This window comes from Magnolia sinica, chromosome 13 (assembly GCF_029962835.1).
Source record: "Magnolia sinica isolate HGM2019 chromosome 13, MsV1, whole genome shotgun sequence".
Classification (NCBI taxonomy): Eukaryota; Viridiplantae; Streptophyta; class Magnoliopsida; order Magnoliales; family Magnoliaceae; genus Magnolia; species Magnolia sinica.
The window spans coordinates 25,715,121-25,739,044 of NC_080585.1; the positions used below are offsets into that span (position 1 = coordinate 25,715,121).

General features: G+C 39.2%; 1 protein-coding gene across 1 annotated transcript; it reads right to left on the reverse strand.

Moving 5' to 3' along the window:
• Positions 1–2,220: 2,220 nt before the first annotated feature.
• On the reverse strand, positions 2,221–21,593 carry LOC131223313 (ABC transporter G family member 31-like). Its single transcript, XM_058218672.1, has 24 exons — positions 21,149–21,593; positions 20,345–20,465; positions 20,177–20,265; positions 19,991–20,075; positions 18,531–18,690; positions 18,386–18,462; positions 18,246–18,299; positions 16,197–16,287; positions 15,801–16,102; positions 15,438–15,719; positions 13,294–13,610; positions 13,036–13,196; positions 12,852–12,955; positions 10,269–10,431; positions 10,049–10,168; positions 9,849–9,943; positions 9,434–9,766; positions 9,066–9,356; positions 8,834–8,917; positions 7,950–8,083; positions 7,640–7,867; positions 7,109–7,280; positions 6,772–7,026; positions 2,221–2,690 (listed from the first exon to the last, which is right to left on the reverse strand). Exons 1-24 carry the CDS (start codon positions 21,421–21,423, stop codon positions 2,418–2,420), a joined length of 4,266 nt encoding a protein of 1,421 aa, XP_058074655.1. The 5' UTR covers positions 21,424–21,593; the 3' UTR covers positions 2,221–2,417.
• Between the last annotated feature and the right edge of the window lie 2,331 nt (positions 21,594–23,924).

Consider the following 23,924-nt stretch of genomic DNA (forward strand, 5'->3'; position numbering starts at 1 on the left):
GCCCTGTCTGAATGGATTATGGTCAAAGCGGGACAGAGGAAATTTGCTTCCCACCAATCACACGTTTGATTACTCATCTCTTTAAAAAAATAAAAAATAAATAAATAATTTAAAAAATATATATTAATGTCACTTTTATTTTTAATGAAAAATCGTTTTTTACATAAGTACACGGGAGACACACGAGTCATTTTGATATACTTTTTGTATTTCAATTTTACAAGCCAATCAAACATCACAAAAGAAACTGTGGAGATGAAAAATCCTCACTATTCAAATGCCCTGAATCCAGAGTCCCAGACACTTTGCTGTAATTTTTTTTTTTGTAGGAACGTCATTTATCTAGAATATCCAGACACCTGGACTGTCATTTCTTGTTTTTTTTTTGTTGGACAACCAGTTCGGAAGGCTTTAGTTTATTTCTTACTCTGCTCCTTCAGACACCATAGGCCATATCTTAGGCTACGTTGCACTATCAGGTGATGGGTATTTGCCATTTATCAGACAGCCCGGAATAGGAATAAAAATGGCCTGTCAGGTGGGCAGGTTAATATAAGACAGTAGCACATGTAGCATTTATAACTATCTTCACGTTAACAAATGTCACATGCAAGGTATTTAAAAATTAATGGTGGCACATGCAGACAAATATCCATTTGACAAATATGAGTGTACTCTAAACATCGGGTTGTTATACACCAGAATTAACTTTCTTCGTCTTTATTTCACATTTCTCAAAAAATATTATCTTATTTAAATTACTTAATATTATTCCGCTGCGTAAATAAGTTAGATAAAACATGGACAAATGTCCTTAGCAGATTGTGCTGGAAATCAAACATTCCTTAGTTTCAACAACATTTTCTCCTGGGGCCAGGCCTAAGCCTAAAGCTATGGCGTTTATAGCAAAGACCATGCCAAACTTTGGGAAATAATTCCGCAATATGAAGACTGCCCCATAAGTCTACAATTTGGTTAGATCATTAAAAACTTGTTATATAAGTTAATAAGTTACTTTTTTAACTTAAAATTAGTAATTTTGGTAAACACCAGTGTCAAAGTAACTGTGATGAAAGTTACTTGTCCTGGATTGTCCATATTAAGGAGGCCCTACTACATGATGTGCGATCTACATCAAAGGTAGCGCCCACATGATGGACAGCCCATATTGAAGGTGGCACTATATTATAGATGAGCCCACATAATGGATTGTCCACATCAAAGGTAGGCCCCTGGTGCTAAATGACCCACATCCAAAGTGAGCCCTGCATGATGGATGGCCAACATTGAAGGTGGGCTCATAGGAAGGGCGGTCCATATCAAAGGCATGCTCCACATGAGGGCCAATGGATATTGAAGGTGGCCCCACATGATGGACAACAACATTAAAAAGTGGGCCCCAAATGATGGATGACCGCATCAAGGTGGAACCTCAATGGATGGTCCACATCAAAGGTCAGCCCCTAATGATGAACGACCCACATCCAAGGCAGCACCTACAAGATGGACATCCCACATCCAATGTGGGGCCCACATGATGGATGGACAGTCCGCATCAAAGGTGGGCTCCACATGTTGGACGTCACTCATCAAGGTGAGGCCCACATAATGGACAGTCCACATTAAAGGTGCCAAGGATGAACCGACCACATCATAGGTGGGCCCCACATGATGAATTACCCACATCAAAGGTAACGCTCACATGATGAACAATCCACATCAAAGGTGCACTACATTATCAGCGGTGGATATTAAAGGTGGCCTAGCATGGACAATAACATTGATGGTAGCCCCACATGAGGATAGTTCACATCAAAGATCATTGAAGGTTGGCCCCACTTGACGGACAGCCTACTTCAATTTTGGGCCCTGCATGATGTACGGTCCATATCTGACCGTAGGCGGCCCTGACAAGGTGGACGGTCCACATTGAAGGTTGGCCCCCACAATGGATGGTTGACAATGAAGGGCCCAAGGTGGGCCCAATATAGTGAACGGTCCACAAGAAATTGGCCCACATGATGGACGGTGGTCGGTATTAAGGGTGGAAATTTTCACAAGTACTCGAGTGATATTGGAAATCAAACATACTATTTTAATTTTTGGCTTATAAAGATGTTGCTTACCAGAATGTAAAGTAACTTTGCAAATCATGAAAAAACCACCTATTTCGATGCAAATCCAGCGTTCCATCCCAAGCAAAAAAACGATGAGGAAGTTGATAGTAATGCCACACAAGAATCAAACCCGTTCTAGTGTGGGCCTCATTTACTCCGGATATTAGGTGAAAGGACCAGCAACATTATACATAATATATGTGTATACTCAGCTGTACAAATTTCCTACAACATATTATCATTCGCTTATTAAGAACGGGTGCTCGAAATTTCCTAATACCTGCTATTGATGGGACTTTCCTATCTCCTCTGGAAGTTGAAGCATTTGATTGCAAAAGCGAAAATCACAGCAAATATCACACAGAAACCCGCCACCATAAACCCAGCTATGCCCAAGTAGTCGTGCCGGAATCCAAAGTGTTCCTTGAGAAACTGTCTTATTGGCACAGGTCGATTCCCATCCCAGAGCTTCATGGGTTCATCAACATCACCGTATTGGGATGTCAGAAGGCCGTAGAGACTCCAGGCTATGGGGTTTGCCCAGTAATACCATCTCCACCATCCAGGCAACCTCTGTAAAGAACAAGATATTAGCCAACTTCTCAAACGGAAAATTACAATTGCCTCTTCCAGATCTACTGAGTAGAAACCGCAAGCTGATAGAAAAGCAAATTAACAACACTTTATGAGAGAATAACGGAGAATGTGTCCTCGACCAAGTTTTCATGTTTCTGTTAAAGGATGAGACTAGTTTATTGTGCAGATGGGAGAAAATAGCTCTAAATACAGTACAACAATGCAACATGGACACAAGGTGTTATGGGGGACAACACTATAAACTGAAAGGTGAATGTGTCTTTTGAAATATAATGTATTGTTACAACCACATTGAAGCCATGATGACTCAGTTTCGGGCCGATTTTTGGTTGGTTTTGGACATTACATCTCAGTTTCAGCTAGGCACTAACTCATACCATGAAACCAATATTTAATTCCTTGACTCCATCAGAACAGAACTCCACCTGGCAGCAAGTGCACTGGCCGCTGCGCATCCTGTGTAAGGGTGGATTGATATCAGGTGGGCAACCAATCTCAAACTTCTGCCAAGTTACCATGAAAATTCCCCGGTCTGAATCTTGACCAACCTGTGAATAGCTCCAATTGGATATAGAATGATGAAGATCCAATTGAAATAGTTTGTACATTTGCTATAAACCGAACACCCAGTAAGGAAGGAAATTTTGATTATAGCTACATGGCTTGAAAGGAGAATAAGAGGTAGACCTAGGGACACAGATACACGTGGTCAAATGGGTGTTGACGACTTTTTCACATATGTAGGACCTTGGGATGTTTTGGTGAAATAAAATTGTAAAGCCAACTCCAAATATCAGGAACAAGGCTATGATGATTACAATGTTATTACATGTGAAATGATATATACATAGATGTTTGTTAATTGAACATGAGCGAACTCTGCCCATAAACACCGAGAAACACATGTGAATATGGAACACGTGAGATTTGGGCTTTCCATCAGGTGGGTTCCACTTGTTGGATCTTCTGGCATAACAACAGGCCATTTCGCACCTCAAGTTGGCCAGTTAATAGAATATAATTAATGGCCAAAAAATTTTATTTCAACCATCAATGTACTTGGTACATTGTGGCCCACCTGAGTAAAAACAGTAATATTTTAGGCAGAAGATCTAAGCATTGTTTCCAACTAAACGGAAAGAGCTTAGATCCCGCACGTGTCTGTGTGTGAGTGTCATCATAGCTTTATCCCAACTATTTTTGGTTGGGCATGTTGGAATTTTTTGATGCAACAAAACTTAAGTTTTTCAAATTTCCAAATTTAAATAATTAACCCCAAGATCCCCGTCTTTGATAATCTCAAATTTCAAAAACCCAAAACCTATGATGATTGATGAATAATTTAAATCTTACCCAAACGGAATGTGCAATATAGAAACTTACCGTGACAATCCCGATCTCCCAACATAGGAACTCTCTCCCCGATCTATCCAAAAAAGGAGTGAGAGCTCCATGTCAGTCCCAGAGTAGGGTCGGTCCTGGAGTAGGGCCAAGGAGACATGTCCACACGTAGGTGGATCCCACGTGCACGTGTGATGGAGATGAACACACACTCTCTCTCTCTCTCTCTCTCTCTCTCTCTCTCTCTATAAAATCTTTTCTCTCTCTAGGTGACGCCCAAGTAGGGTCCAAGCTCTCTCTGACTAGGGATCTCTCCTCTCTAGGGTAAGATTTATTTATAAGGAGGGATTAAGGTTCCCGGAATGTACGACTTATGATATTCCAGTACCATACAGTTTTCCATAGTCCCCACACATGTCCATGCATGTACATATGATCCAATTCTTCTACTGCTATGGCCATCCAAACAAGACCTTATGCCCATGCCAGTCAAGTAGTGGACCATCAGTCTATCATCAAGTGCAGTCAAAACACTTTTAACGATCAAAAACAAAATTTCAATGGTTGAAAAACTTTGAACAACCTTTTAAAACCTTGTAAGTGCAGGCAAAACACTTTTGATGGTCAAAAATATAATTTCGATGGTTGAAAATTTTTGAACAACCTCGTGAAACCTTGTAATTGTTGGACCTAGTAGAAAACCCACTTGATGAACCTCTGATCTCTTAGATCCCTTCCATGAATACATTCCTAGGAAACCAATAGATCACTTGCTGGGCCATGCAAGAATCAACAGACCCTGACAGATGCACCCAACCACACCCACTTTTATTCGTCACACAGTAGCCTCATAAAGAGAGCCAAAAAAACATATAATGAAAACCCTAACCCTTACACATCCTCAAGTTAAAGAATTGATCAAGTTCCAATGAAAAGTCCATCATAGTCTAGGCAAATAGACCCCCAAAATAATGAATTGACCTCAATCCACCAATGCCATTGCCAAAAGCTCCAATAAAATCAAATATCCAGGGCACACTCACACCCCCATAGGGGGTAGGGCAAAGGTATACCAACTCTAGGTCATACTCGATGGTGGAGACTTTACATCCCGACCCAAGTCAGCCCTCTCATCATGTGATGACTAAAGCACAGGTTTGTCTTAAACCTGTGATGAGTACAGTATAATAGGGTACTGAGATCAATGGCCTACAACTCTCCCTTGGTCAGTAATCATTATGTCCAATCTCAAGTTCCCAAGGACAACCAGAGGAATCACTCCATTTAACCGATATTCATGTATGTTTAAGGTCACACTGCATATTAACTACGGCATAGCAATCTGTCCCATTAGGACACCTAGTTATCATGATCTATGGCTAAGATCATTACTATCGCATCCATATGGGCTAGTGGATTGGGCTCACACTGGTTTTTTAGGGACCAACTCCAAAAGGCCTTACAAATCTTGGTTCACCAATCATCGGGATTTAAAACAGGAATTCTTATGGTTGCTTGGCAAGAGTTTGACAACCAGCTACCACCTAACATCAATACTTATCACTCATCCGGCTATGGACCAGCTGGCACATCACTACCAGGCGTGTTTCCAATATAATGAAGTAGAATAATATTGAAAATATGTTAGCCAACTGATCCAGCAATACGCATGGAGACTGGGGATAGTTTTGGGGTTGTAAAGCAATGAAAATGAACTTTAACAAGGGTATTTCAGGAAAATGTCATCTAGGTAGGAATGCATATCTATGTTCTCATGGATCATGGATGGGAGGAGTAAAAATATAAACAGTAGGCATGCCATTACAAGTTTGCAATGTAAGAACAGGTGGAAGGAGTTTTGGGAATGAACTGTATGAATATGTAAATACAATTGCAGATTTGCAATGCAGTGTATGAAGAATAGGGTTAGGATCACAATCCAGTCACAATTTGTAATATAATGGCCAGAGCATGTAAGAAGAAAATTTAACGAAATCAATGAACTTAGCATCCAAGTATTCATTTTATGATAGTAAAGATAAGTGTGAAAAACAACAGGAAAAAGTACTTCAATCTTTGTTCTTGATTGTCGAACTGACAAATGCCCCACATGCAAACACGCATTATGATACCCAGATGGTTCAAATCATGTTATGATACCCAGATGGTTCAAATCCCTTGTGTAGCCAGGTCAGATATGACATAGCATGGGTAAAGGCATGGTATTGGTGCAGATAGGGGCTGAACCTTGCACTAATATTTTATATTGAAAATATATTCCAATTATATAAGTGCTTCAGAATGAACATGGTATTAGTAAAATCATAAAAACACTAAATGTATAACCAACACCTAAACTCATACCCAATACTCATATCCAAGGAACACAGGATTCATATCAAACATAATATTTCTTTATGTTTGATAGACCTAGACTTGTACTAAACATATTCTTTTAGTAGTGTCCTTACTACACAGCCCAATACCTAAGAAGTGGTTGACCTACTCAGTGCATGACCAAGTTGACCAAGTTAGGCTGGGGTCTAATAAGCTTTGTGTATTTCAAGTTGCTGACAGGGAGGGAGGGAGGGAGGTCCAATGATGAATAAACAATGACTACCACACAATCTTGAAAAATACATCTAGGACACCAAACAAGAACAACTAGCTGTTGGTGAGGCACCAAGCAAGGAGCAGTAAATTCCCAGTTCATTACCTTGTGTGGGATCATGAATCCACAGAAGAGGTTCCACAGCATGTAAAACGGTGCAGCAATGATGGGCGCCACGCTATGATTGGGTGTGACCGCGGTAGTCATCATGCCAAAAAATGTGAAGTACAGCAACGTACAGTACATAAAGAATATGTACCAGAGGAATTTCTCTATGGCCCATTCAAACGAGGCCATGGAGTAGAACACACTGCCATAAATAAGTGTCTGTACAAACACATAGGGAAACTCAATTGCAACCTGCCCACACAAAGATAGCACAGTTAACTGATGAACGCATTGGGGTTGCATAAAATGAAGTATGAATATGGAAAAGCCAAACCTGGGCAAATGCAAATGGTAGAGCTGAATACATCCCTGCAGCTCTCTCTCGGTATGAAACAAATCTCTCGATGGAGACAACAGGCTGAACGGCTGTTGCATTGGTAATTCCAATGAATAGGACTGCTGCATACATGGATCCCATGGCGTTCATGACATCCTGCTGGTTCTCCCTATAAAAGTGAATGCAAGCTATCAATATATTGTCCTAGAATATTACTCGATGTTCTAGGAGAATAATATACATTCACAACCATTAGTACAGAAGGATGGAAGGAAAAAGGAGACAGATTTAGGACCAACATGCGTGATTGCTTCCACGTGTTTAGATGATTACAAATAGACAATCAGCATGTATCTTTTTCCGTCAACAGAGCCAAGAGCATCAATTGAAGAACCCCAAGATATTCCTCATTCGCAGACCAATAAAATATATGAACCGAACACTCAATAAATCAATCCAGTGTAAGACCTCCAAGAAAACAATACTGCAGTAAGCAAAAGATTGAGAAAAATAGTTTTGAGGGGAAACCTTTTAGAACCAAATCTCCAACAAATTGATCCAAACATCAACGAAATGATGACCGTATAGAAGAAGCGGACTGCAGTGTATTGTGGGTTCCTCCAGTAAGACAGATTTTGCTTCCAAAGACAAGCAAGAAATTGGACAAGAAATGGTTGGGAATACTTGGTTGGGAAACTTAAATCTTTGGTGTCCCCATTTGGCCTGCTTAGCCTTTCAACCAATTCTCTGTTCTTCCTGAAACAGTGGAGGCAAGCATTGTAAGCAGAAGGCTTGCTCATCAAAACACCACCAATATCCCATGAAAAAGCACACTTACTGGAAGAGATTAGATCTCCGGTAAACTTCAGCAAAGTCCACACCAAGGCGACTTTCTTGTGCTGTAGAAGTAACTTCTAGCATCCATGCAGCTGGGTTATATCCAGGCCGAATTTTAGGCACTCCTTCAATTGCCTATACATTCAATTTTCAAACAGAACAAACTTAAGTAATGCATAAGCAGCATACTCATTTTCCCCATCGAAATTATGCGTGCAATAACTTACGTACATAGAGGATATGACATGTACAGTATCCTTGGGCCCTGAAATTTCAACTAATTGTCTCTCCATGACTAAGAGAGATCTTCCAGTGGAAGCCATCTCTCCTAATACAACTGACACAAGTTGTCTACTGAACCACCGAAAGACCACTTAGATCAACGTACATATTCTTTATAGAGTTCACTGATTTTCTAAGGTATACCCTATCGATGACACTCACTCATGCAAAGTGTCACATTTTAATGGTCCATGCAACAAGTTGCTCGATCTGCTCAGTGCCGTTTAACACCACATAAAGTAGGGCCTACAGTTTGTTGATCAACTCCATTTACCTGATGGAACCCACTGTGGATGGACCATGTCCTAAAATCTCTCCAGTGGGAAAATCCTAACCTTTTTACTGTGAAGTGCAAATAGACTGTTAAGTGGAAAAACAACAATCCTCCACATTCAACAGAAAAAAAAGAGGCAAGGATATGGCCAGCATCTTTCAATCTGTAATATCTTTGGGGCATGGTCCATTGCCAGTGGCGCTCACCAGAACAGTCTCGATCACCAAACCATGGGCCCCATCTGTCAGTACTCAGGAATACTGTACATATCCTCCAGCCAAGGATCATATAAATCTTCTTTCAGATATAATAAGTAAACACAATCTTACCTCAAAATACTCAACAAGCTTGTGAGAATTGGTACCCAATGGACCAGCATAAATAAGCTGCCCTCCACGCTTCATGAACAGTAGCTGTTTATGAAAAAGAAGATTTGCAGAGGAGACTAAGTAGCCGCAATTTTAATACATTTTTGAAAATGAGGACTCACTAAAAGGAAAAACTGAGTTCTAAATTTTAACAAATGGCATAATTGTTTCTCGCAAAAGAAGAGGGAAAGACCTCATCAAAAGATTCAAAAATGTCTATGCTCGGCTGATGGATGGTGCACACAATTGTTCTCCCAGTATCCACAATATTCCTAACAGTTCTCATCACAATGGCTGCAGACCTGGCATCCAATCCTGATGTGGGTTCATCCATAAACACGATAGATGGATTGGCAACAAGCTCCACTGCAATTGTCAACCTTTTGCGTTGCTCTGTGGACAACCCATCAACACCGGGTAGACCAACAAGGGCACCACTTAATGGAGTGAGTTCAACAAGCTCCATCACTTCTTCCACAAAAACCTGCAAATCCGTAAATAAATAATATTCCATGACAAAGTCATATACTCAAAGCTACAGTGATAAAAGTTGAGATTTACCCTTTGCGTTCCCAAGTCAACATCAGACGGTAACCGGAGCCACGCGGAGTACAAAAGTGATTCAAGAACAGTCATGCATGGTGAGTGGACGTCATTCTGCTCACAATAGCCGGAGATTCTTGCAAAAGTTTCTTGGTTTTTTGGATGCCCGGCAATAGTTATGCTCCCTTCTATGAGTCCACCAGTTTTTCTACCAGCTAAAACATCCATGAGGGTAGTTTTGCCAGCACCACTGACACCAACCAATGCAGTAAGCACTCCAGGTCTAAATGCTCCAGTAACATTAATCAACAACTGCAAGCGGTCTTCTAAGATACCCTGCTGCTTCAGTTCCTGCTAGCAATACTGGATAAGAAAGGAATACTTAAAAGCTTCTCAAAATAAGAAGCATATGAGGGTGCATCCATCAACATACCACAGGCACATCCACGTAATAGTTGATATTGCTGAAGCACATGGAAAGAGGTTGAAAGGGAAGAACCATGCCCCTTTGTTCTTTACCAGTTATTCCTGCACCAGAAGTTAAGCAAAGCAGGAATGAAAGCTCAAGCAACACTCTTACACTCTAGCAAAACAAAATAAAAGTACAGATGGTGAATGCTCAGTTTTACCAACCTTTTAGAGAGCTTGAATGCATATATGATCTGAGCTCAACAGAATGATTTTCTCCTTGTCTTCTTGAATCTCTCTCTCGAAGCTCTTCTTTAGACACCACTGCCTGTGGCTTCCCCAGAGCTGAATGGAATTTGCAAAATACAAACTTATATTTAGCCATCCTTAATATTGAAAATGCTTTTCGAATATGAATTGCTTTCGAAAGAAAAACATTGCTTACGATTGAGGTAAGTCAAAGAGAAGTTAAGTAGGGCATTGAATATGGCTGTGTAACCTAGCAAAGCACCAACACCAATCCAGTACCAGTAACTCTGTCGAAAGAAACCGCGTGCTTTCAACACTACCTCTCCCAATGGCATATTATTAGCATGGTTCCAAACTTTCTGCAGCAACAAATGAAGTATCAGTTGATTCCTATTTTTCAGATTTCATATACAAAAAACCACAAATCCATGACTTGAACAAAATTATTAGTTGACCACTTTGTAGATCCAAAATCTGATTCAGAACTAATACAGCAAAACTCGCGCATAGAACTCATTAAAGTAATCAAAGACATTGGGAGGCTAAGTTCATGGTATATGCTCCTAGAGAAGGTTAATTCAAGCATTTATTCTTATAAGTAAATGCATTAATGACCAATTTTTCAATTTAATGGTGGGTGCACTTCCACAAGCTCCTTCAATTATTGATGCAAGAGGGGTGGTTCCACATCCACAGTGCAGCCTCCTGCAGCAAGGAATCCGGATCCGATAACACTTGATGCAGGAGGGGACTGCGCCAAATTCATGTGCGGCCTCCCGTAGCTTCTGGTGAGCAGCTCTAGCACAAACCGACTGAAACACTTCAAGATTGGGCAATCCACCAGTGTTTCGAGCATCGATTAACAAGAGCAAGAGAAGCGGAATTCTTTCCTCTTCTTCTCTTTCTTTTTCTCCACGAGAATCAATTTTCATTTCAAAATTCTGAAAGCTTCTTACAATCTCTTCAAGATGAGTATTTATAGAACAACTCTAAGTAACATCTAATTAGTCTTGGCGATTAGTGTGCTAATCACAACTAACGCTCAATTAATTAAAACAAACTCCAACAACCTCATAACCTTCCAACTAAAAACTAAGGACAAAAATGACCAAAATAACCCCACAAAAGCTCAAAATTACAAAGAACCCTAAATCCCGCAAAAATATAAACAACCATGTGTGGCCCTTCTCTCGATCTCGGTCCTTGAGATAAGTGAGGCCCACCTAGCCTACATCAAACTCCCCCTATTGGGGCAACTCATCCTCGAGTTGCCATCATCATCTCCACTTAGAGAGTTACCACTTGCCACTTTATGGGATGAAATGTTTGACAAACTTACTCTTGTGTATGGACATGAATCAAGAACAAGGTTGAGTATGAGTGCCCGAACGTAGGCCCATGGGGCCCACAATAAAGGGTTTTTTCGTCCTCCAAAGTTGAACACGATAATCCTTTATTGATTTTTTGGCAATCCATCGTTAAATAGGTGGTGATGAAGACATCAATAAAGATTAATAATGAGATATAGTGGTAAAAAAGGACTTGTCCTTGAGTCTCGACCCATGAGGAAATCACCAGACCTAAATTTATCGGTGAGTGGTAGTGTGGCTACACCCAAAGGTCCATTTCCATTGTCGATCATAATGACTCCCTTGAACACTTCTTTAAGGGCGCTCGCCAATTTGGCGAGTTCTCTCAGCTTGGATTGCTACAGCATTAGGAAATTTTTGTGAAGCGCCCAAATTTTGTTGTTGTCATCTTACACTACCTCATCATCCCCATCGTCGTCATAACAAAAATAAATTGGATTTCCTAAGAAACTTGGCAAATTGATCAACTCCTCATCAAAGATCAGGTCATGGAATTTTGAGAATCAACTAAATCTGCTTCATCATAACAATCATACACTGGTTCTAAATCTTGAGAATCAAGATCTCCAATTTTAGCTCTATTCACCATCACCTGTTTCACTTTGTCTTGATATATGGATTTCTTGTGAGAAGCGAAAGACCATATGCCCCGAGTCACTGAAGCACTTGAGATTGAGAGTAATGTAGTCAAAATCGTTATCAGAATGCAAATGGTAATAGGGGATGAATTGTATCAAATTAAAAATCGTATCCTAAGTCATAAGATTTTTTTTTCCCTAGAATATTGTAAGCACTTGAGAGTAATGTAGTCAAAATCGCAATCAGATTGCAAATGGTAATAGGGGATGAATTGTATCAAATTACAAATCGTATCCTAAGTCATAAGATTTTTTTTCCTTAGAATAATGTAAGACTCGAGAGTAATGTAGTCAAAATCGTTATCATATTGCAAATTGTAATAGGGGTTGAATTGTATTGAATTACAAATCATATCGTGCGGAAAGGTGCTCACGTAAGAAGGTGCGCAAGTGAGCATCTGTGTGTGTGTGTGTGTGTGTGTGTGTGTGTGTGTGTGTCTATGCATGGGCAAGGAGGAGGAGGAAATTATGATGATGAATAAGAAGAAAAGGAGGGGGAGGAAGCAGAAGATAATGATGATGAATGATAAGAAGAAGAAGAGGAAAGGAAATAAAAAAGATCATATCTTTTTGCCTTGCCCATAATCAGATAGAAAAAAAGAATCTCGATAACGATTCCCGTGTTTGAATGAAATGCGGCGCTGAAGTGCCTCTAAAGATACATGACTAGAATCTACCATTTGTTCACCTAAGAGTAATAGCGAAGAGAATCACGCTACCTTATACCAAGAATTCCGAGAGTAAGACTAATAGTGAATAGAATCATGTTACCTTAGCCCAAGAATGCCCAAGAAACTCATTTACAGAAGCTGCATTTTGAGCATACATCAAAGGAGAAAACCAGTAACCCCAAATCCACCAGCTCGGGATGCTATCTGTTAAAATTGAAAGGAAGAAAATGAACAAACAGGTGCTGTTTTAAAGTGATATACATTTAGAAAAGCTCAGGCTTGACCTCTGGTAAGGATAAATCCTCCAAGAACCATGACGACCAACATTGAAAATGATCCAAAGGTATTGGCAACTATCATATTCCGACCCAAGGATGCTGTCAGACGAAATAGAGCTATAGACATCTGGTGCAAAAAGAAAAATAACAGGAACTGCCGAAGGAACCTGCACATCAATACATTGAATGGAATAAGAAAGATATTTCATGTCAACCCCAAAATTTACAAAGAAAATTCCATCATGGCATGAGACAAGTTGCCACCTAGTTATTTGTGGATCAAAGCCAATCACATAGTATGTAACCCCCACCCATATGCCAGACTCTACAAGAGAAGTCGGAATACTTAAGACCCAAGAAGGAAATGCATAAATCCAGCACGGATAGAAGTGCAAGTCCCTATGCTTGTAAATCACTGGAAGCTTGGCTATCAGCATGGAAACTTCTGTGAACCCATTAAATAGAATCATTATAATTGCAAAATACAAAGCCCCAAGATAGATGACTCCATCATCAACTGAGTTGTGGTGCATTCTCGTCCGGAAAAAAACTGTCATTGTGATCAGAGCAACAAACAGTAGCTGCAAAATAACACCAAGTATTACAAAGAATTTATTGATAGTCCAAAATATTAATCCCAAGCATTCTATTCCAGGTTGAGCTCTCAGAAAATACCACATCGCAAAGCCATATAAATTATAATAACTAGTGAAGAGAAAAGGTAATGATTATGCCAGTCCAGTTTGGTCCTCTATTCGAGGTGCCTCAGCCAAGTATTTACGTTATGCATTTCTAGAAACCTGCTGCACCAATTGCAATCTAGTCACTGAAGAAATCGGTACGGTGTTCATTGAGTCATTCAAGTACATATTAAGATTCTGAAATTTGAAAAATCTGTTCAAATACTCACTTTCGGAATTCCTAGTCCGTAACCTACTCAAGTATTGCTTATTTGCCAGTCTCTATTGCATTCTGAAAAACATTTTACAAAATACATCCTATTCAAATTCTGCTTTTTGAGTGGTTACATTTCTGATGATTGTTTTGCCCCAGCTTGAAGTTGCTTCTAAGATGAGCTATAATAGCTACAAGGATTTGCTAGCTGCATGCACACCTATCTGCAGAAAAAAAGATTGGTCCAACCATCAAGCAGGCCACATGTATGTGTTGGTAGTGAGCAGCCAGAAATTTTTTTTGAACCATCCATTCTTACCTATAGCAACTTTGTAGGTCCACCTGATGGGATGGACCAACCTGATTATTTTTGTGTGCGGTCAACTTCACAGTGGCAACCAACTCATACACTGGTCAGATGTCCCACACAATATGCTAGGTTGGCATGTGTGCTACAAGAAAAGTTGTGTGTGGTGCTAGCAAGCCTCATTGTACAATGCTCTAGAGTTTGCATACTAGCTCAAGTTTTTAGTTTGTATAACAGGGTCCATGGTTCAATGATCCAAACCATTCACATTATAGCACTACAATGGACAGCCCATGAATCAATAATACCCGAGATGGGAAAACCTAACCCTTCAATTGCTAGCCAGCAAATGGATGCTTAACAACAAAAAACACCATAAGTCCACATACAACCAAAAATGGGCCAAAGATCCCACAGTTATGTTCTTACAATCTGGGGGATATTAGGTGCATGCACTATCCATGGTGAGGAAGCCCATCATATGAATAGTTTCGATCATTGAACCACAGGCCCCTGTAAAAACTATAACCTCAGAGCCCGTGCACTATAATATCTCATAGGAGAGTTGGTTTGTCACTCTTTTCTTAGAAGAGAAATGATGAGTGAATTGCCTGAGAACAGATGAAGTCAATTGACATGACGATGTAGCAAACATGTGGATATGAATGATATTTGGCAATTAACTAGGTGTACTGACAGTAAATAATAAATATGCCTGGCTCAGAAATCAGGCCAATTCACCCATTATGTGGACTAACGTTGTATGAGGAAAATGGATGGTTAGACATTCACAAAGGCCTATGTTCCAGGAACACATCTTTTGTATGTGAATCACATGGTGTGGACCAGCCTGGATTTGGTACAGACCATATTCATTTTAAACCCCATCTAGTACATGGCCAGATCTCGCACAAGTGTCACATCTGCACACATGTCATGATTCACCTCTTCAATCTCTACTCATGCAAATCCCTTCAGGATTTCACTCATAGGGATAGCATGGGAGGCCTAACAGGGCAAATCTTCAAAAGAAATAGAAAGAAAAGGAAAGAATGAAAGAAGTTTGAGAGAAGTGGATTTTGTCAAACATTTTTGAAAAGGCAATACAATGGCAAAATTCAATGCTTGAGTTAGTTCCATATTAGGACATCAAAAAAAAAAAAAAAATGTATTTGAGTAAATTTCCCTTTTCCAAATAGTGCACTACCTGTATGAATTTGAAGACATAGATGAAAGAATTCCGCTTCATCAATAGCACTTGCCAGGAAAAGCTGGTTTTGAAAAGCTCAGCTCTCCTTACACCATAGCTAGAAGTTGACAGGGCAGCTGGATGATTATGCCGTCGATCAAATGGATTAGCTAGTTCCTCGGACAATCTCTTACCAACATGAAATGAATGGAAAGCTTCGGCAAATTTTACCACAGGTACATATTGGTAAGGTCTGTCAAGAACAGACCAATACTGCTGCTGATCCTTCTTTGATGTAACCTAGAGTATCACAAAAAAAAAAAGGGTTAGATTCCATTCGACAAGACAATGTTTTACAGCCATAAACCTCTGATTACTTACTTCTTGCAAGAAGTCTGCCACATTTTTCCGTTCAGGACACCTGAAACCCATGAATGCAAAGAAGTCAAGAGCAGCAACACGAGGTCCCTGGTACACGATCTGGCCTTCGCATAGAAGAATAATGTCATCGAATAACTCATAAGTTTCAGGAGCTGGTTGCAACAGAGATATGACTGTGGTCCCATCAAGTGCATGGGTCAAATGCCTAAGATACTTAATGATTTGATGCGTTGTCGAACTGTCAAGCCCATTTGATATCTCATCCATGAACAGGACTCTAGCTGGACCAACTAACAATTCACCTGTCAAACACATAGACCACATCTTTAAGACCTCAAGCAACATTTTTGTAGCCCTAGAAGCACAAATAATAAGTATAATAAAGTACATGCACACCTGTACTAAGGCGCTTTTTTTGTCCCCCAGAGATCCCTTTAAGCATTTCATCTCCCACCAACGTGTCAGCACAGACGTCCAACCCTAAAATCTTTGCTGAGTAAAATTTAGTACTTCAGAAGAATTTCTGATGATACAATAGAAGTTTAGTCTATAACCTCTAAAGAAACGGCAGGTCTTTGTTATAACTGTTTTTTTTTCTGGAATAGCCCACCAGTTCCATTAAAGCCAAAAGATAGCAACGGTGGTAAAGATCGACTGATAGTGAGTGAAACCACATGTCATCATGACCCCTTCCTCTTAAGGGATGTGGGACTTATGGGCTCAGGCAAGGAAATGGTGAATCTTTTGTAGCACCTCTAAAGATGATGAAAGTCATTGTTATAATCATTTTTCTGGAATAACAAGTTCCACTAAAGATAAAATTGGTGGTCAAGATTGATTGATAGTGAGTAAAACTGCATATCAGCATGACCCCTTCTGTAAGGGATGTGGGACTTATATGCTCAGTCAAGGGAATGGAGAATCTTTGGTGGCATTTCCATAAAGGCCAAAAGACAACAACGGTGGTAAAGATTGACTGATAGTGAGTGAAACCGCATGTCAGCATGACCCCTTCTCAAGGAACATGGGATTTGTTGGCTCAGGCAACAAAATGGTGAATCTTTTGTGGCACTCGAAAATGCCATTACAATATAATTCCCATGCATAAGGCGCCTATATACAGCCGTACCAATTCCCATGCATAAGACATCTATATGCAGAATAAATGGAATGGATGATTTGTCATATATTAAAAGTTTAGAACAATTCGCAAGTGTTGAATTACATTCTGATTTTACAACTGGACACGATCTAGCCCCCTTAAGATTTACGATCTGACTTAATTCTGAGTATCTGAAAGTTTTATCTCATCAAAAACTGATTTTATTTTTTTCTTCTTCTTCTTCTTTTGAGAACAGTTCTAATAAAAAAATATAACAAACACAGATAAGAGCAGAAGTAGTTCAAGATACAATCCAAGCACTTGGATAAAGGAACAGTTTAATAAGAAGAGGATAACCACTGGACGAAGACATAAAACAGGAGTATGCAGCAATCCATCTAAAAGAGCTCAGTCTAGAAGTACAAGCTGCCACATATGGTATATGTATAACCCAAGCACTGCAACAACAGTAGAACTGTACTAAGATACAAAAGGAATGGTGTCAAAGAAGCATACAAAGGACCGAGGTCTGAGCAACTTGGCCAAGTTTTCCAAGTCTTGAATATGAAGACTCAGAAACATTCAATATTTAAAATGTCTAAACAGAGTGGAATCTTGGCTAGTCAAGTTTGTCGACCTTCAGTGACTTTTTCTGAGTTTTGTTGAGTCAAGTTGACCAAGTAGATCTTCTTTGGGCGTGGCATGGAGGGCTAATCATCAAGAAAGGGATCCTTTGGCACATGGTTCTTCTGGCTATTTGGCGGGGAGTATGGAACAAGAGGAATAGGCACTGTTTTGAGAACGTTTCCCGGCCCGCCCGTTGAGGCTGTGATCTGGCCTGTGAAGACCTCCCTTTGTGAGTGGGCCTCTATTCTCAAGAGCCTTGATGGATTGCTGTCTTTTCCCTTGTTTTTAACCCTTTTTTTTTGGGCATATGCCTTCCATGTATTCTTTCTCGCTGGCAGTTACTAGCGGGTCTTTAATAAAATTCTGTTACTCTTCAAAAAAAAAAAAAAATTTGACCAAGTTAAATGAGTGTTGAATAAGTTCTGAGATCAAGTCACAATCAAATCGAGTTTCTTTTTAGTCTTGATGCAATCTTATCTAGGCCGAGTCAAGTTGATTTTTTTTCAAATTACTGAACTCTGCAAGTAACTAAAAGCAAATTGGCTTTCCAATAATCGAAACAAAACCAATTTGGAGAGCACAACAAACATAAGTTCCATCATGTTTGACACCAGAGGTTGATCTACTACAATGATGAGCCAACGACAGACTCCAATTTTGTAGCTAGCAATGTCAATAGAATTATTAGCTTCATGCACATCATCTAGATAAAGTACCTTCATTATATACTCCACAACAAGGCTTGTCTTCTCACCCCCCAAAGCTAATGCCTGGAAAAAATAAATTAAATAAATATAGTCCACTAACGTTCCAGCACTAAAATAATAATAAAATGCATCTCACTAGGAACATTTACCTTCATGAATATATCAAGATCTTCATCGGGTTTAATCCCAGCATTCTTCTCTCTTCTTGAAAGTTCCAAAAGCATATCTATATAAAAGTAAGCCTCAGCACTAGGGTCACAAAAAGTCAATCAAATATCAGTTCCTTATACCTACCATACTTGATTCCAACGCCTTGACAACGTCCTGAAAACTCGAGGGTTTCCCTCACCGTCATCTCAGGCACATGCCAGTCCTGCTGACTAACATAAGCCGAAGTCCTTTGAGGAACGAACTCCTTCATCCCATGTCCATTATAGGTAATGCACCCTGATGTCTGTAGACATTTCAATGGCAGTAACAAGTCACGAGGTTTTTTTTTTTATTAGAGAAACAGGAAAAAATCAGCACTTTTTGGGAAACATGGGGAAACAACAGGAAAATGGTTGAATTTTCAATGAAATTTCAAGGATTGTTATAAATAAATAAATAAATAATTTTTAAAAAAAGAACTTAACGCACACTTTTAAATCATAACATCTCAAAAAAGAAGTGCATATAGGTTTCCTTTGTACAGGTCCTAAGCTATGCGTTGTCTGACTAAACTAATGCAACTATATTCAAATTGAATGCATAACATTTAGAGTGTATGTGATGATCATTTCATCAAACAAAATTACATACTGCAAAATTAGTCTCAACTAACAATTGCTTGAAGGGAATTTTGAAAAAAATTATTTTAATAAAAATTATTAATTTTTAATTAAAAATGATTTTTCTTTTCTGAAAATTGACTAGGACTTAAGAAATCAGTAGATCAGCCCTCACACATGCTTGATTTCATGTTTGGATGCAACATTGCAAGCAATTTGTGAGAAATTTGGGGAAACTTCGAATTTTCCCCAAATCAGATCACTTACACTCAAATTTCGAAATTAGAGTGTGTGTGATCATTTCATCAAATACTCCTAAATACTTCAAAATTAGTCTCAATTGACAGCTGGTTGAAGGAAATTTTCAAAAACAAAACATGGAGAACATGGAGAACCAATGATATCGAAATCAAAGCTCAAACTCCATGATTTTTCATGCAAAATATGAAGAACTAATGGATTTATAACCATTTGACACCGGTTTAACATAATTTCAACAAAAAAGGGGATCAGAAATTGAAAATGCTCACCGGATCAAACATGTGGGATATATTGGCACTACCAATGCATTTCGTATCGCACAAGTGGGATACAAGATATATCGTGGGATATATCGGCGGATATCGTCAATATTTAAAACATTGCTTATGGTCACCTACTTGCAAATACCGAACACAAGTTGCCGGCATATGTGAACGAGGCACATCGGTGCAGGATTCAAGTTGTCCACCAAGGGCCCCGCATTAAATATGTCCTAGCTCAAATATTCAAGCCAGTTCACACTTCGACTGAACCATATGTGTATGAAAAAACTGCAGTTAAATAGATAACAAAACATCCAATTCAACATACATGCACAGCCCACCAGAAGTGTGGACCTGCTTGATGTTGGCAAGGGAAATTCACCAAGGGCCAAGGGGCCTGCGTGAAGACCAACCCCAATCTTATCTGCAAGTAGTATTGCTCAAAAACAAAACCAAGTACCTGCAAACCAGAGCCAAGTCGTCCAGCAAGAGCCAAGAGCAAAGTGGTCTTTCCAGAGCTTGGAGGACCCAACAGCAGTGTCATTCTGCAGAGTGCATTATCACATATCATTAGAATCAAGAAGAGCCTGGTAACTGCCTCTACATTTTATTTTATTTTTTGACTTCCTTGAATTTCAAACTTTACCTGGAAGGCCTAAGGATCCCGCTAATGCTATCCAATATTAATAACCGTTTTCTCCTGCCAGGGAAGATCCTGAGTTGCCTCAAGAAGGCCTTGCCAAAATAAGAAACTCCAGTCAGACAAACCCAAACCCACGAAAAAGAACTGGCCTCAGAAAGCACTCGACCCTACCTCAGTCATATTGAAAATGAAGTTGGGAATTGTAGGTAATGCTCTGCTTCCGACATGGACATATGCATCGACTTTCAGCTGCTGAAATCGGACCTCAATCTTTGGGAATTCCAAATCTACTCTGCAATACCCATGACCCAAAGAAAGAAAGAAAGAAAGAAAGAAACTAAATCAACTTTCAAGAAATTCCATCCTGCATCGCTATCACATTCATAAAAAAGAAAAAGAAAAAGAAAATTGACAAAGAATTGTTCCACCACAACTGACAAATCTGAAATAATATGCCAAAAAAAAAAAAAAAAAAAAGCCATTCTAACAACCAGAATTAAAGATCTGAAAACTCGGAATTATCCTGATATAAAATGCAAATTACTACTCTAAATCATTCATAAACAACCACAAAAATCTATTTCACTTCAAAAGAGGAGAATTTGTCGTGGATACTGCAAATTTAAAAAAACAAAAACAAAATTTAAGGGAAAAAACGGAAACAATTCCCAGAAATATTAAAAGAAAGTCTCTTCGTCAATAAATTAAAACTAAAAAGTAGAAAATGCTTTTTCTTACTCAATTCTAATTCATCTGACATAAGGAACTTATTTTAAAGGGAAGAAAAAAAAAAAAAAAACGAATTTGCATGCAAAATGAAACATAAATATATTATATAAAGCGAAAATTCACATGAACTAGCCTAACTACAAAACCTACTGTCAATTTCACACCAGAAACTTAAAAGAAAAAGGAAGAAGCAGAAGCAGAATATGATAATGAGATTGAAATTCTCTAAGAAAACGAAGTGATTACGCGTCAAATCGCTTCCGCATCCTGTCAAAGAACAGCTCGGTGTCCTCATCCACAGCATTTACCAGCCGATCCAGCACAAGCTTCCGGTCCTCGATCTCGAGACTCCCGACGTCGATCTCCGAGAAATCTCCGACGACGTTCCGGAAGATCCCCTTCCGGACACGATCGTAGGTCGGCAGCCGCTCCAGTGCCGCCCACCGGAGTGCCTCCTCATCGTCTTCCGTTTCCCTGTAAGAGCTCGACCTGGAGAAAACGCTCTCTGTCGAATTCCACATTTCGAAATAGCGGAGAAGGAGGAGAAGGAAGAAGGAAAAACCCTAACCCTAACCCTAGAACTAGAAGAAGGGAAAGGATGAGGAGGATTTGAAGGTGATGATGATGGTGATGCATTTTATGGGGTTTGGATCCAACGACTCTGATGGCAGAGAGTAGGGTCGTTGATATGAGCATTAATGGCGGAGAGAGAGAGAGAGAGAGAGAGAGAGGTTTGATAATCTGATTGCCGATTAGAGAAGAGGTTATAATCTGATTGCCGATTAGAGAAGAGGTTTGTGTTTGAAAAGAGGTTTTAGTTGGAGAGGGAAGGAAGGGGAGAGAATATTTGGTAGTCTGGATGAGTATAACTATCCATACGCATGTGCACGTGTTCCATGCACTATACTTACATTTACAGAAATCGAAAGATTCAAATTAGTGTAAATAAACTTCTTGTATTATTATGATTAAATAAATTGGAAATTTTAGTATTTGAACCGTTGAAAAATATCTTTCATTGAATTCCTTTATAGTGGACAGAAATGGGAATTTTTATAAACTGTTTAATTCTTACATGCTTTGTGTAAATACTTAAAATATTTAACAGTTTGGATTGAATTATCATACTTCGACATGTATAGGTTTGGTGCATGTGTATGGATATATGTACTCTGCGAGGTGTATCACATGACTCTTCAAAGCACAAAAAGAGAAAAAGGCGCGCATTCAAAGAAGGAATCAGTTGGCTAAAACGGTTCGAAAGTTTATTTGAGCGATTTGGTCGAATACATCCGGACGTATGATAATACATACATCAGCACCTTAGCGTATGTCACTTTCCAATGATCCAAGCCGTTTATATGACAGATCTTTTTATTGGGAAAAATTATATCGTCCAACCTGTTGGACATCAAACCTGGATGAAAATTGATGGTTAATAATATTAGTAAATATGGATGAGGGAAGGAAAAGGGGTCGGCTTAGGTAGAACCCACCAGGTTGTTTATTTGAAATCCACTCTAACCATAATGTCCATTAACTCATGATGGTGTAGACTTGTGATCCAAAAATTAACTTTATTCATGATTACGGTGGACCACACAATTAGAAAACGTGCATAAAATAAAGCTCACCCACATGAATGACCAGTGAGTTTGATTTTTCCGCATGGCATCCAAGGGTTGGAGTAGATTCAATTATTGGCCGGTTTGATTTTTCGTGATACAGGTAAATCCGGGTAAATGAGTAATTATTACTTTTTCAGCTTATTGAAAATGTGAAAGTAATTCCACAAAAATGTTGACCTAAATTTGTGGACCCCACCGTAATGCATATGATATATACAAGAATGTTGACATAAATTTGTAGACCTCACTAGAATGTATATGATATATCCGCACCATTCATCTATTTTATAATAATATTTTGGAACATGAGGTAAAAAAAAGAGATAGATCTAACACTCAAATAACCCATATGAAAGGAAACGGTGGCCTTAATTCATCCATTGTTGAAAATCGTTTCTTTCATTGGGCCCACATTGAGGTTTTTTCATCATCTAACTCGTTCATAGGGTCACAAAGTTATGCATAATGGAAAAACACGAATATCAACTTGATTCTAAACTTTTAAGGGCCCTAAGAAGTTTTTAATTGTAGGTGTTTGATTCTCGTTGTTTCTTGTGGTGTGGTCCACTTGAGCTTTAGATACGCCTCATTTTTTTTGTTCATGTCCTAAATTTAGCTAGCATAACAAATGAACGGTGTGGATAAGTCACATACATCACGATGGGCTGTTGAGGATTTGTCCTGCGAAATCACACAGATCTAGATCTAGGATAACAATCCAATGGCACCAAGTAATCACAAGAGAACACAAAGATTTAACGTGAAAAATCCTTATGGAAAAAAACCACGGCACAAAGCAATAGAATTCCACTATGAAAATATAAATTATAAAGAGAAAGGACCTATCCGATTCGAACAACCTCGAATCTCACCCCTTACTACACCATTTAGCAACCCTAAAAACCATTTTATGAATCTTTGAAACCCCTTTAGAAAGCCTTAGCATTCTCTAGAATAGCCCTAGGGATTCCTATTTATAGTTTAGGAAACTCCTTTTCCGCACCTCTACGAAACCGGCTTAAATTTACGCAATCCGCATAAAATTCGCACATAATCTACATAATCTGCCATGTCAAAGGTCACCCTCGACCGGTAAAGCCTGACCCTCGACTGGTCGAGTGACCCGGATACCTGAAAGAAAAAAATACGCCGGACTTCGAGTCAAATTGTCCTCGACTAGTCAAGCAGCCCCCTTGACTGGTCAAGCAACGTAGGGATTACAAATTTAAAACATTCGATTACAACAATCTCCACCATGTTAACAATCTTCAACCATGTAGCTTCTTGACCCATTCTCTTATCTCTGCATCACATCATAGCTTCTCGTGCACACTCCGTCATTCTTTTCCACCATCGTCAAGCCTAGAGAAGTTACACATGACTTGAACTTCTCT

Bases quoted from the DNA above. Each gene is read 5' to 3' on its own strand.
- LOC131223313 (XM_058218672.1), bottom strand. From the start codon at position 21,423: ATGTGGAATTCGACAGAGAGCGTTTTCTCCAGGTCGAGCTCTTACAGG. The intron at 10,169-10,268 runs GTAAGCAATGTT...AATTCCATTCAG, and splicing joins CTCTTTGACTTACCTCAATC to CTCTGGGGAAGCCACAGGCA. The intron at 9,357-9,433 runs GTAAATCTCAAC...ACGGATTTGCAG, and splicing joins TTGACTTGGGAACGCAAAGG to GTTTTTGTGGAAGAAGTGAT.